We start from the raw sequence: 14,853 nt of genomic DNA, 5'->3' as shown, positions 1-14,853 counted from the left end.
TTTTACTTGTAGGATAAGTCAGCAGCAAAGCAATTATTGTTTTAACAGCAGGTCAGTGAATCCACTCTCTGAACAGGTAAAACATGAGCAAAGGCATCATCTATGACTTCTTTAGGAAGCACACAGTTTTGAAAATATGCACACTTATTTCCACACTTTTCTGGAGGAAGTCTTCATTCTAACTGTAAATGCACTTAAGTCTAAGTAGCTGTTAGTAATGGATGGAGTTTTGCAGGCCTTGGAATGTGAAGAATTGTATTGGAAATACACAGGATTCTAATAAATAGTATTTATACAAGAATTTCCAAAATTCACTGAAACTTCCAAAAAGTTTATCCTCATGCCAGGATGTGCTATACTCCATGTATATTCAAGAGCTGGGTGGAATGTGGAGAATAAAAAAAAGAACAGTTAACCTCTTCTAATATGTATTTAGCAATACCAAAAATGTCATCAATGTATCTCAGACATTCCAAGGGTACATGTCCAGTATATTGCTCAAAAATATTTCTCAGTGGATCCAGCAATGAGGTTAGCATAGGATGATCACATTTTAGTACCCCTTTTAACTTCTCTTATTTGTGAGTAGTACTTGGAGTCAAAGGTGAAGCAGTTCAGAATTAACACAAGTTAACTGACAGTCTTAAGAGAATATCTGTGGGAGGGATTTTCTCAGGTCTTGCATCAAGAAAATATTTTAAAGCTCTTCATTATGGATGACTGTGTATAAACTTTTAATGTCCATGAAAAAAGCAAGGAGTTGGCAAGTAGTGTTTGTTCTTTCATGTGTTCAATGTATTGTAAAAAGTGTGAAGAGTCTTTAAATATGTAGGTAACGATTGGTTGAAAAATGTCATCCAGAAACTGGAATATTATTTCTGTTGGGTAGGACCAAGTACATACAATAGGACATCCAGGATTATTTTCCTTATGAATTTAAGTGAGACGGTAGAAATGGCTGCATTAAGGATTATCCACAATAAGATTCCGTGCCAAATGAGGGAGGTGTCTTGCTGTAATGGCATGATAAATAGTGCACTGAAGGGAAGATTGTAATTGTGGAGTGCTGGTAATCTGCCAGTAAAAACTAGTATCAGAAAGCTGCTTGATTGCTTCCTTCTTGCAAAGATCTTTTCTCCAAACGACAATAGTTCCACCCTAAACAGCTGGCTTAATAACAATGTCACTTCTTTGTCTTAGGTTTTTAAGTTCATTCTTCCTTAGGCAGACTATGAATGTTGTTTAAAGATTTGTTGAAATTTAGGTTACTAATTTTGCTTTCACAATATTAAAATTGCTTAAAATTCCCTTATAGGAAGAGTCCAGAAAGACTCGGTAAATATTTAGATATATCAAGATTTCCACTAGCATCATGTGTGTATTGAGTATCCTGGATATTTTATTAAAATAAGCATGCAGTCTTAACCTCCTACTGCACCTGTGCCTTCATGTACCCTTTTCATGTATCGTTTTTTGCTCATATAGTGGAAAACAGGACAGGGGTGGCTTGGTAGTTAAGGTACTTCACTTGGGGTTGGTTAGGTTGCTAGATCAAGCCTAGTTGCTGCTGTTGGGCATCTGAGCAAGGCCCTTAGCCCTCAATTGCTCCTGTCTAGGTTTGTGTTGCCTGGCAGCATCCTAGCCCACACTGTGATAAACTGTTTCCCCTCAGCAAGAGGGGAAACAGAGGTTATAGGTAAGGTCCCTGAGAGAGTCAGAAAAAATGCTTCCTACATCATGAACAAAATCACTAAAGCTGGTGACGTAACATCATGGAAGAAGAGTTTATTTTCAAAGGAAAAACCATTAAAAATGAAAAAATCTTTAGTGTGAGTAGTGGACTAAAAATTTAAATCTCTCTCCCACTATTTCTCTCTCAGATATTCAAAACTGAAGTGAAGTACACAAAGTTTCCAGAGAAACAGGATGTTTAGGTCCTTCATCAGCAGTGCAAGCATAAATGTTTGAACTACAAAGTGCTTCATATATTATATAAAAGAACAAGCTCTGAAAATGAGATCAATATAGGCTGGAATCTACCATACCAGGCAGGACCCCAGATGCAGGCTGTGCAAAGATACCCCTGAGATAATCCAGCACATAACAGGGGATGCAAGTTGCTAAGCAGGCAGAGGGTATATCGAATACCAGAACCAAGTGGCTGGAATAGTAGACAGAAACATCTGTCATATATGTGCTGGAAGTTCCAAGGCCTAAGTGGGATACACCCCAAAGGTGGTGGAAAATGAGCATGCTAAGATCCTGTGGGACTTCCAGATACTAACAGAAAAGATGGCAATAGCTAACCAACCTGACATAGTAATGGTGGATAAACAGCAGAAAAGGGCTGTAGTGATAGATGTGGCAATCCAGAGTGATTGCAACATCAGAAAAAGGAACACAAAAAGCTCAAGAAATACTAAGGGCTGAAAGAAGAGCTAGAAAACATGTGGAGGGTGAAGGCAACTTCTGTGGTAATTGGAGCACTAGGGGTTGTGACCCCCAAACTGAGAGAATGGCTCCAACAGATCCCAGGAACAATGTCTAAGATCTCTGTACAGTCCTAGGAACAGCTAAGATAATACACAGGACATCCAGATCTCTGGTACAGGACCCGAGCTTGAAATGATATAGACGGCCTAGAGGGTGAGTGGCAAATTTTGTTTAGTGTGTGTGTGTGTGTGTGTGTGTGTGTGTGTGTGTGTGTGTGTGTGTGTATATATATATATATATATATATATACACACACACACACACACACTGAGTAGAGCAATGTCTATTTTTTTCTTTTTGTATAAAATAAAAATGTCCAGTTTGTGTGATACTGCTTAAGAGCAGCACAGTAACTTTTATACTTCAGCCTTAATATTTAGTTAGTCATGGTTATGTTTGTAAATTCAGCTTGAGATGAAGTGTTCTTTATGACATCCTGCCAAAAGCTCAACTGAGATCAAAGAACCGAGTGTGTGCTAAGAAAACATTCCTCAACATTATTCCATCAGCAGCAGATTGTACTGCAGATGAAAATGCATGGATTCATACCATTTACGACAAATTACGAACTTACCATCCAGAATTTCATTTTCAGACAACCAGACCAGTTTTTACAAATCATCAGTGTTGACAGTCATGTTTCTCCTGTATCATCGTTTTGTCCTTAGTTTATGGAAAATGGCACCCACTGTTGAGGACTTTTAGTTTGGCAGCTTTGTCTTTCCTTCGCAACAGCAGGAAGTAATTTAGTTCAACGCTCCAGCACCAACACTTTCATGTCTAAAGGTCAATCTCCTGCATTCTTGTTTATGCCATCAAAAGCATCATCTGTAAGTAGTTAATGATATTGTGCAGATCCTAGATTAATTTTTATGAGTTTTTGTGCTTTGTTTAGCTTAATGCTTTAATCTTATTTGTTGTGATACGCTATGTACAGATGCTTCCATGTTTCCCATTGTTAGCTCAGCCCCTACTTTGTCTCTACCATAGTAAGGAGTAAGCGTTTTATACTCAATAGTTGGCTTTTGCTGGTTCATGTTGATGAGCATGCTTTGGTTCCATTTGGCATGACTTGTACTGTATTTTTGTTCTTGATTTCCTTGTTTCATTCCCATTCATTTGGTGCGTGAATGCATGAGCCAATAAAGCACAGGGGCTTGGAGGCTACATCCTGACTCTCACACATTTGTTTTGAAGGGAGTTTGCTTGCTGTTAAATTATGCACACTGTGAAAACAGTATAAGCCTCATCTTCCTATTTTTATCTGACAGGAGTGAAATAAGGTAAACTAGATGCAGCTCACCTTCTTCAATTGTTAATGTGTTGGGTTTTTAAAGATGCCCTTCTGCACATCACTCTTATAAAAGATGTTTTAGAATATTTGTTGCATATTTGTCCTAATAAAGAGGAAAGCAACTGTGCTTCTCTAAATCAGAGACAAACAATTAAACACACAGAAGCTCACCAAAGAGATGAGAGGGGTGAGGTATTTCCAGCACAGCTTAAAGATGAAATTAGGATACGACCCTGTCATATCTTCAATGATATCACACATGCGTTCGGCCCCTGTGGTAGGCAAACATATGAGAAATGGCAAATGAAATATGGCACTAAATATTTGTATCATGTAAGTTGAGTTAAACCTTACAAGACTAATAGGCCTAATTTCTTGGAACAGTTGTTCTATTACTGTGTTTGTGGAAAAAGGATTATAAAGGGCTGTGTGTGTTAATGTGTTTGTTTGAGGGCTTTCTGTGCTTAGGGCTAGTGCTAGAGTTAAGTTTCAAAGGTAGGGTTAAGGGCTAGGATAAGGTACTAAAGTTAGGGTTAGGATCTGACTTACCAAAGATCCAGCCAACAGCCAGTGACTGAAACACAGACAACAAGACAAGGGAGGCACCATTACAGGCGTAGTAGTCAAACAGCTGAAACACATATATCCCCCCCTACTGGACACAACACAATAGAACATTACAAAGGGAAAAAACAAGTCTCACATACAGCTAGGTTACATTTGACTGTGTATTCCATTCCATTAATATGTTCTGTGAAAATTTATCAAATTTCAAAATATTTATGTTTATTCTAGGACACCCTATCCTGCTCTTGTTTTATAAAAGTCATAATGTCATTCTGGATTTAATTATGCCATTCATGCCAGTCATTCTGCCTCTTATGTGTGTTAAGTTCTTATTTGTTATTTTCCCCTTTTCTGCCTCATTTTCATCCATGCGTTTCTCTCCCCTTCTATATCTCTCTTAACACTTTTGACCCCATTTCCCAACTTGACCTCGGTAACCATGACGATTTGGCTGAAGAAGCAGAAGAGGCAGAAGAGTAGGAGAAAAAGCTCTCTCCTCCAAGGCCTGCGGAGCACTGTTGGGAACATGTCTGTCACAGACGTAATGATCACCTCCATACAGACAAACTGAGGGTTAAGGAATATAGGATAAACACAGGAGAACAAAAATACTCAATACAGTATTGTGTGTGTGTGTGTGTGTGTGTGAGTGAGTGAGTGATGAAAGAGAGAGAGAAAAAAAGTGTGAGTGTACCTGTGTGTCCAGGCCCAGAAGAAGAATCATAATGAAGAAGCATACAGCCCAGAGGTGAGGTAAAGGCATCAAAGCCACTGCCTGAGGATAAGCTATAAAAGCTAGGCCAGGTCCTAAGAGAGTCAGTGCGAGCTTTGAGTAGTTGTTGTAGTCTTTATAGTGATCTCTAAATTTTAAATCAGCCTTGTGTTGTGGTGAATGCTGTGGTACCTGACTCTGCTACGTCCTCTACTGCGACACCTTGCTCATGAGCCATGAAGCCCAGTACTGAAAACACAGCAAAGCCTGCTACCACACTGGTACAGCTGTTCAACAGACATAACCAAAAAGAATCCCTGACACACACACACACACACACACACACACACACACACACACACAAAGATATTTTTGACTGTACCAGAGGCAGATTTTTTTATTTTGCTTGTCGCTTTCTTGGATCATACTTATTGTTAAATTGACAAAAATGTACACTGGATATTACATACCTCCCTTTTTAATCTTCTGTAATATAATTTTTTTTTTACAGTGTAATCAATTCTTCAGTCTACATGCCTTCTGGCTTACTATCTTGCTTTTCCATTTTCCTTTTTAAAATGTTTTGGGTTTTTTTTGTTTTTTTTACTATGCAGATCTGAAGCCTAAAAACCCAAATTGGAACTTATAATGCACCTTTTATATGATTGTATGTCATTTACAGTAAGTTATTTTTTACTAAACTAACTAAAGGACTTTGCCTACTGTTATTGCTGGATGCAGCAGAAGACTATTTTCATCTGTTCACAATCATTACAAATAAGACACTCTTAGCACTTTCAAAAAGATTTATATTTGTGACAACTGGCCTTTTCTGGAAATCAGTTTTTTAATCACTGCCATGAAGGTGCTGTAAGGTGGGGTTGAACCCAGGTCAGGACACCAATAGCCTACTGGGTTTGCAACCATGCTCCAACAGTGGTGGGCCCGTGTGCAGAACAGTTAGAGCTTGGATCAGCTAAAACAAAAGGAAAAAAACTAAACACCAGGCTGAGCGTGGAAAAAGGGAGAACAAAGGATGCCACGGGAAGAAATGGCAACCCCAATGCACTGGGGAAAACTCAAACTAAAACTTCCCAAACAAAACCAGAAAATGGGGAGGAACTTAAATGGCTAAGGGAAGCTTCAGGAGAGAGACAGACTCCAGAGGGAAAAACTGGAGAAGGGAGGGGACATGTAAAAACACTGACACCCTCGCACAGAAGAAAACAGGTGCAGCACAAGGGCTCACAGACCTCAATACCCAGAGTTGCCAGCTAGGAGCTTGACTCAAAACTTTAGCAAAGACCCAGCACCAAATGACTGGGTCACTGGGCTTATATAAGGTCTAGCCCATCTGTTGGGTGTTAAGGCTGATTAGTGGTGTGGTTGACTTGAGGCCTCCCTCTGGTGGCCGGAGGGGCCTCGGCCTGCTGCCAACCCTTACAGGTGCAAGGTACAGCTCTTGGTTTTCTGTAGAACTACTGCATAGTTCTATTTAGCACTTTCAAAAAGATTTTTATTTCTGAAACAACTAGTCTTTTCTGCAATTCATTCTTTTTTTAATCATTGCCATGAAGGTGCAAAAGTGCGGCTCTTGGCTCTCTGTAGAACTATTGATTTGTGCTAATGCACAAAGCTGTATACAGACCAGGTATTGTGGTATTTGTCTTTGTAGGACACTACTAATATAACTCTAAGGAAATACTAACATGAAGTTTAGCATTTCCTTAGAGTTATATTAGTCAAATAGGTTACTCACGTTTACTTTTATTTATATAATATACATTTTGCTGGTTGGCTGTTTGCTTGTCTTTAAATAGGGTTCAGATAGTTATGAATAGGGTTCTATGTCCTTACTAGCAAAATGCAAAAATAAAAATAAAGCATAACTCCAGTTTTGTTTAATTTACACTGGCTTATTATTAAAGTTCTCTATTGTTGGCAAAGACTTGCTTATAATATTTAAAGCCCTTAATAGCCTAGTTCTGGTACATCCTATTTGACGACAACCCATTTGACCAATTAATTCCACTAAGACAGGTAAAGTGCATCTTGCACCTGAGATGAAGGAAGATTTGTTCCTTATGCGGTATCTAATCTCTGAGATAGTGTTCAGAGAATAATGGGAATGCAAACTACAAGTTTTTAAATCCAGACTAAAGCATACCCTACATATGTAGTTTGCTGAGTCTTTTATTTAGATGGTAGGTAATAGTATAGGTCACCTGTAGCAGTTGTTTGTGTATGGGTTGTAGCTTCCTAGTGTTGTTATTGAGCCCACAGTTATACTGTATGAGAAGAAGACCTGAGTACCTGCCTCCATCCACATCTGTGTAAGGAAAAAAATGGCTGAAGGGATTAATTAAGACCTTTCATATTCATATTCATATTTTAAAGTACGGGTACTTTTAATTGTTTTGTTTACTCTCTTTTGGGATGTCTGGGATTTGTTCTTTCAGGCTGATTTAAGAACTGTTTCACTTTTATAATTTTCAAAAATACACTATATAAGGCTCCTTTAAATAGCATGTTTGATATTGTTTTATTTGTTGCTAACATTTCACAAAATTTAAAGAACTTCAAGACCTTGCTACATAAAGAAAAACACCAGAAAAAAAAACAAAAATAAACAAAAAAAAAATCTTCACACAAACTGAGGACAAGAGAGAGGGGAAAAAACAATACCTGTGGGTCAAGCAGATGCTGGGGGTCAGGGTACACATAAAACATGATACCCTGCAGAGCTCCAGGAAGAGTCAGGCCTCGAATCAGCAACACTAGCAACATCACATAGGGGAATGTTGCTGTGAAATACACCACCTAAAAGTGAAGTTTTATGTTACAAATGGAGTACATGCATGTAATACAAGTTGTAATAGCTGTGGACTAGATTTTATCAAATTTCTAGGATTAAAATTATCATTCACAGTTGAAAATTTTAAGAAAGATAAACACTAACCTTAACTTTAGGTTACATTATAGGTTAAGATTGCTAAGGATCAGGCTTGAGGGTGTCAGAGCACATACCTTTCCAGTGGACTTGATTCCCTTCCAGATGCAAAAATAGCAGATGATCCACATAGCAATCAAACACAGGAGAATCTCCCAGTTGACATTACCCACCTCTTCTATGCCACCAGAAAGAGACAATACCCTATGTCTGTATCACAGATTGAGAAAGGGAGAATAATCAAGTTTGTAATTATCATGTACATTAGGTGTTTTTGTACTTTGTACTAAATAAACACTCAAACAAACTAACATGTTGTTGTCCAGATATGTGTCAAAGTTGTGCATCCAGTGATGATTCAACAATCTGTGTAAGGTGTCTGTCTTAACTACTGTAACCCACTTACTCCCAGAACTCGGTAGCAGCTGATGTTGAATTGGTTTGTCCTGTCCAGTTAAGTACAAAGTTCTTTCCAGCAAAATTGCAATTATCTATGGAAGCGAGAAGAATTTTTCATGATTTTACTGTTGCCCCACAATTTTGTCTCCACCAACATGAGGCACCTTCAAGTTTACCTGGACTAAATATCCTCTAAAACGATTTCCCAATTTTGTGGACAACATATTACTTAAATTGTAAAAAGCAATATAGAATTTCTCAAAAAATCATTTGTTACACTATAATAATCAAAGATAAGCAAAAATAACCAGTATTTTCCCTCTGCTCTCCCAACATTTGATTACGGAGACACCCTTCACACTCCTGTGCTGAACAATTTTATGCCTTCTCTCTCATCCAACCTTCCCTAATTCCTAAGATTATAGCCAAATCTAGCTCATCTACCTGCCAACTTGATCCTACCCCATTCCTCTTCTTAAAAAGTGTTCTTCTACTTCTCATCAATGTATCCCTTACTTTCGGATATGTTCATTCAGCTCTGAAAACTACAGCTATCACTCCCATTCTTAAAAAACCTGGAATGAATGCTGCACTTCTTGATAATTACCAGCCCATTACCAATCTCCCCTTTCTAGCCAAGGTCCTAGAAAAAGTAGCCTCCCATCTGCAGTCTTTCTTAAATACTCAGACTCTATTAAAACCTTTCCAGTCTGGCTTCCGTCAAATGCACAGGACTGGGACAGCCCTCTTATGTGTTCTCAATTATCTTCTTCTCTACTGATTCTGGTGACCTGAGTATTCTCCTTCCTCTATATTTGTAGATTTAAGTGCCACATTTGACACAATTAACCATAACATACTCATCTCCCACTCTTCTTAAATGGTTCACCACGTATATTTCTAATAGATCACATTTTGTCGTCTTTGGTAAATCAAATTGCATGCTGATACCGTCACTCAAGGTATTCCTCAGGGATCAGTCCTTGGCTCTCTCCTATTCATAATCTATATGCTACCCCTTGGTCAGATTATCTGCAGGTTTGGTCTCAATTTCCACTGTTATGCTGATGACAATCAGATTTATATTATTTATATTTAGATTATATTAAATATATTTATATTTATTTATTCTTTATATGATTTTATTTAATGTTTTCATACTTTTTCTCTTCATCTGTAAACCCTGAGTTTGAGAAAGACAATGTATCAATTATTATTATTATTAAAGACAGGGTTATAGATTGGAGTTCATCAAAACTTCAGTATAAGATAGCATAGCCACTTACGGAAATGTGGAAACTATTCTTACAGAAAATGATTAAAGTTGTATGGATAAAAGTATGTGGTTTTGCTGAAGTTTGTTTCTTCTTACCTGTGTTCCACATGTGGCCACAGCTTGCCCAGGGCAGTTGAGAACTAAAGGAGAATGCCAAGTAGAACAGTGCCCAAGCCAAGATTATGATGTAACTCATGCAACTGTACAGCAAAATCAACTGACCTGCATAGCCAACACCTGACCAAAAAAACATTAGATTCTTGTTAGAATCAATGAAGAGTTTTATAATACCATTCAATGCCTGACTTCTGTTGCATATAACTGAGCGCTCATGAATATCCTGAGAAAATTTGTGTGAATAGCTATTTTATTCAGTACATGCTCAGTTACCGATTTATTAAGTGTAAATCAAGACTCCACAAATGAAAGCTGGGTTAAAAAAACAACAACAAAGAATCTGTTGCTATTTCATCAGGATGTGACATCTATCACATCCTGGTTTTAACAGCAGCACATGTTTGTCAGCATTATCAAAACAAAATGCACTAGTATCCAAAGATTTCATCATGCAACAAATGGCTGGCCAATGTAACTGCCCAATCTGAGTTCTCTAGATACCAAACAAAGTCCTTTCTCTTTACTACAAACAATTAATTTGTTGTCCTCATTTGTTTATTATTTTGATGCATTTTTAAAAAATAAAACTGGTTCTGAATACCTTTATTTCAGAGAAAATGTGACTTATATTGGATTAAATTCTACTGATTTTTTTTCTAAATGGCTGTAAGCCTAAGATCCTGTTTCACATGCTATTAAATGGTCCTATTTTGCAGCTAATGATGTTTATTTGCTTTTTTCTTTTTCTTTTGGTAGGTCATATGGTTGCAATGGAATTACATTGTTGTACTATTTTTTTCATTGGATTATCTAGTTAAGATTTAAGGATAGACCTAGTGAAAAGCATTCTCCATAAGACCAAACTGTGTCCAGAACCAGTTAATTTGTCCTCATTGCTACCTGTGGCTTGCTCACTTGATATTAATGGTTTAGCTTCTCTGTTGAAGAAAATCTGTGGAAAAATAAAAAAAACCTTATGAAACTTATGTAACCGTGTAATTTTCTAATGGATCAATTTGCCTATATATATATATATATATATATATATATATATATATACACACACACACACACACACACTATATTGCCAAAAGTATTCGCTCATCTGCCTTTGCATGCATATGAACGTGAGCGACACTCTTAATCCATAAAGTTTAATATGATGTTGGCCCACCCTTTGCAGCCCTAACAGCTTCAACTCTTCTGGTAAGACTTTCCACAAGGTTTTGAAGTGTGTTTATGGAAATCTTTTGACCATTCTTCCAGAAACGCATTTATGAGGTCAGACATTGATGTTGGACGAGAAGGCCTGGATTGTGGTCTCTAATTCATCCCAAACTTGTTCTATCGGGTTGGGGTCAGGACTCTGTGCAGGCCAGTCAAGTTCTTCCACACCAAACTCACTCATCCATGTCTTTATGGACCTTGCTTTGTGCACTGGTGCGCAGTCATGTTGGAAGAGGAAGGGGCCATCCCAAAACTGTTCCCACAAAGTTGGGAACATGCAACTGTCCAACATCTCTTGGTATGCTGAAGCATCAACAGTTCCTTTCATTGGAACTAAGGGACTGAGCCCAACTCCTGAAAAACAACCCCACACCATAATCCCCCTCCACCAAACTTTACACTTGGCACAATGCAGTCAGATAAGTACATTTCTCCTGGCAAGCACCAAACCCAGACTCTTCCATTGGCTTGCCAGATGGAAAAGCATGATTCGTCATTCCGGAGAACACGTCACCACTACTCTAGAGTCCAGTGGTGTTGTACTTTACACCACTGCATCCAACGCTTTGCATTGCACTTGGTGATGTAAGGCTTGGATGCAGCTACTCAGCCATGGAAAACCATTCCATGAAGCTCGCTACACACTTTTCTTGAGCTAATCTGAAGGCCACATGAAGTTTGGAGGTCTGTAGCGATTGACTACATAAAGTTGGTGACCTCTGCACTGTATGTGTCAGCATCCGCCGACCCCACTCTGTTATTTTACGTGGCCTACCACTTCGTGGCTGAGTTGCTGTCATTCCCAATTGCTTCCATTTAGTTATAATACCAATAACAGTTGACTTTGGAATATTTAGTAGTGAGGAAATTTCATGACTGGATTTGTTGCACAGGTGGCATCCTATCATGGTACCATGCTGGAATTCACTGAGCTCCTGAGAGTGACCTGTGAGGGAAAATGCTTAATGCTTGCTTAAAGGAGGAAGTAAGGTATATGTGACCTTTAAGTGACCTTTGCCCTCAACTTGACCAATCTGCAAGAAAGGCAAATAGAGAAGTGATGGAGTATGACAGTTATCCCTTAACTGTTGCTGGGCAGGGGTGCAGCAGCAGGGAGTAACAACTTGCTTTTAGCAGGAAAGAATGTTCAAGGACGGTTGGGAGGCCTGGCACCTGGAGTCATGAGATTAGCTCATGAGAGAACAACGGGGAATGGTGGGGGTATATGAACTCATCTGAGAGAGAAGTTTGAGGCTTCTCTCCCTCGATGCATAAGGAACAGAACCAATAAAGCTTGCTCATCTGCACATCTGGCTCAAGTTGGCAGGATAGTTGGTAGGATTGCACAGCTCCATACCCTGCAACTGAGAGGGAGATGTCCATGAGGAAAAAGATAAATATCCTCATCTGCTAAACCCCATATTTGAAGGGAGAAAGAATTTCCAGAGGCGGGATCTGAACTGCTGCAATCGACCGTGGAGTGAAGCGGGGGTAAGGCAGATCCGGCTGTTGTAGGGAGGTCTGGGACCCGGCGCAGTGTGACGACACTGGGGCAAAAAGACTCCAAAAGGTGGACTGTAAGGAAACAGTGGCACCGGAGTCCCCTCCCGTCTACGGACGCGAGTGGTACAGAGTAGACTCCGACAAGCCGCGGATCAGGGCCGCTTGGGAAAGTTTGGTTTAGTATGGAGGACGACAGTGTCAGCGTTGTGCGGATGACCGCAGCCAACTGACTTAGAGTAAGTAGTAAATAACTTTCCAATATTGGTATGAAATTGATTGTTTTATGACTCTGATTGTGTAGAAAAAAAGAAAAAAGAGTGAGAGAATATTATTTACAACACATTTTATTGATCTCTTGATTTTGATTTTATTATTGATGCAGTGACGGGTAACAGTAAAAGTAAGAAACAAAAAGCTGAAACAACTGCACCATCAGGGTGTCAGCCTCGAAAATGGAACTCGCAGTTATGTACAGATATGGAAAATAAATATGGGCCAGACGTAATGGCTCAAATAACATTAAGGAATAAATGCAGGTTTCCTCCGGGAGGTTGTATGGGAATAAATAAACTACAACGTATACAGTATAATCTGAGGGAGGCAGAAAAGAAAAAAACTGATTACAGTTGATTGGGGAGCATGGGAGAATTGTATATGGGAGGCAGACGAGAGAGAGAAAAAAAGAGGGAGGGGGATGTTAACCGCATGTTTCAGATGCGTCAGTCTGTGCAGGTTTCCAAGGTTGACCCCGATACCGACTCCTGCCCATTAATGCCTCACGCTCCTCTGGTAGCAGTGGCCCCTGCAGTGCCTGCCACGCCAGTTCAACCACCGGCCAAAGAGGAACAAGGGGCTGTGACAGGAGCAGCATCAGGACCAAGCCAAGAGCCGAGGCAACTCAGACTGAGGCCAAAGCAAGACACTCTGTGCAAGCCTATTCTGAAGTCTCTCCCCCAGCCTATCCAGGATGACCCGGCCCTTATGGCGACGCCATCACAGCCATGCATGCAGCAGCTCTCGATAGTCAGCCACGGACATCGGCAACTCCTCCTGCAGCGATGGAAAAATCCCAACTGAATCTGTACAACCCGTTCCACAACCCCGTGTCACCGATACAGACTATTCAAGCCCCCATGTTAGAGATGGCAGGGCTGGAACGGCCAATACTGGTATATCGACCATGGACAATGGAAGATATGATATCAGCATTGCAACATTTACAACATCTAGTGGAGGCAGGAGGCACTAGATGGGGACAAGAGTTGTTGATGTTTTGTCAAGAGTTCCGCCCCATAACCGCGGAACTCCAACGTCTCATAGTGCAACAAGCGGGACCTAACGCATGGGCCAAGTTAAAAGGGGACTACCCTGGGAATTATGTGTGCCTGCAAAACCCCGGCTGGACTAGTCCAGACAATGCAGCATTTAGAGGAAATATTGCCACTCTCATTCAGCGTGCAACCACGGCATTCCCAATATGAGCTAACACGGCCATCATAGCTGGCTGCAGACAAGGGCCAGAGGAGAATGTGGCAGACTCATAGAAATCCACACTACCCACTGTGGAATAGAAAGACCGGAAAGGATGGCAACAGGACTGGCTGAGGTCTCAGCATGGGAAGCCCACCTGCGCAATAGCTTCATGAACGGTCTGCGAGATGAAATCAGAAAAGAGGTATGCAAGCTATGCCTCGGGTGGGAAACAGCCCCCATGAGCACTATCGAGCAGTACACCATCCACTCTGAAAAACAGCTGAGAACTGTATCAGAGAAAAAACGAATGAGGAAAAAGAATGAGGCACATCAAGCAGCCCTCACAATGTATCAAGCTGTCACAGGACAAAGAGGCAGAGGCCGTGGTCGAGGACGAGTCCATGGAAGAGGAAGAGGAAGAGTAAGAGTAAGAGGGGACTACGAGCAGGCCGACAGTGCAAGAGATGAACAATGCTACACATGCGGAAAGAAAGGGCACTAGCTAACTAGCTAGCCTTTTTCAGTGTTCCAGTGCATAAGGATAGCCAGTATTGGTTTGCCTTTCAATTTGAGGGAAAACCTTATACGTTCACACGCTTGTGTCAGGGGTATTGTGAATCTCCCACTATTTATAATGATACCCTCAGAGACAGCCTAGCACCACTCCAGTTATCGGAAGGCAGTGTGCTATTGCATTATGTTGATGATTTACTTCTGGCCGCACCCACCCAGGAATAGTGTGAAAGAGATTCCTTGTGCTTATTCATGCACGTGGCCGAGACTGGTCACCAAGCCAGTAGGTCGAAGTTACAATTTGTAAAGCCAGTAGTAAAATTCTTGGG

At 40.1% G+C, this 14,853-nt stretch overlaps 1 protein-coding gene across 1 annotated transcript in view; it reads right to left on the bottom strand.

Moving 5' to 3' along the window:
• Nucleotides 1–14,853, bottom strand: part of LOC113577303 (sodium- and chloride-dependent GABA transporter 2-like) — a 47,084-nt gene that overhangs the window by 19,707 nt on the left and 12,524 nt on the right. The window contains exons 3-12 of the mRNA XM_027009878.3: nt 9,788–9,928; nt 8,423–8,507; nt 8,094–8,226; nt 7,752–7,886; nt 7,292–7,395; nt 5,259–5,383; nt 5,049–5,161; nt 4,784–4,921; nt 4,337–4,439; nt 3,959–4,059 (exon numbers count right to left, since the gene is read on the bottom strand). Coding sequence (XP_026865679.2) covers nt 3,959–4,059; nt 4,337–4,439; nt 4,784–4,921; nt 5,049–5,161; nt 5,259–5,383; nt 7,292–7,395; nt 7,752–7,886; nt 8,094–8,226; nt 8,423–8,507; nt 9,788–9,928 — 1,178 coding nt within the window. The remainder of the gene's footprint in view (nt 1–3,958; nt 4,060–4,336; nt 4,440–4,783; nt 4,922–5,048; nt 5,162–5,258; nt 5,384–7,291; nt 7,396–7,751; nt 7,887–8,093; nt 8,227–8,422; nt 8,508–9,787; nt 9,929–14,853) is intronic.

The sequence above is a fragment of the Electrophorus electricus genome, unplaced genomic scaffold, assembly GCF_041902795.1.
Source record: "Electrophorus electricus isolate QZ-2024a unplaced genomic scaffold, ASM4190279v1 Scaffold41, whole genome shotgun sequence".
NCBI lineage: Eukaryota > Metazoa > Chordata > Actinopteri > Gymnotiformes > Gymnotidae > Electrophorus > Electrophorus electricus.
Note: the sequence above shows the minus strand (reverse complement) of the source record. Positions and strands in the feature narration are given on the sequence as shown.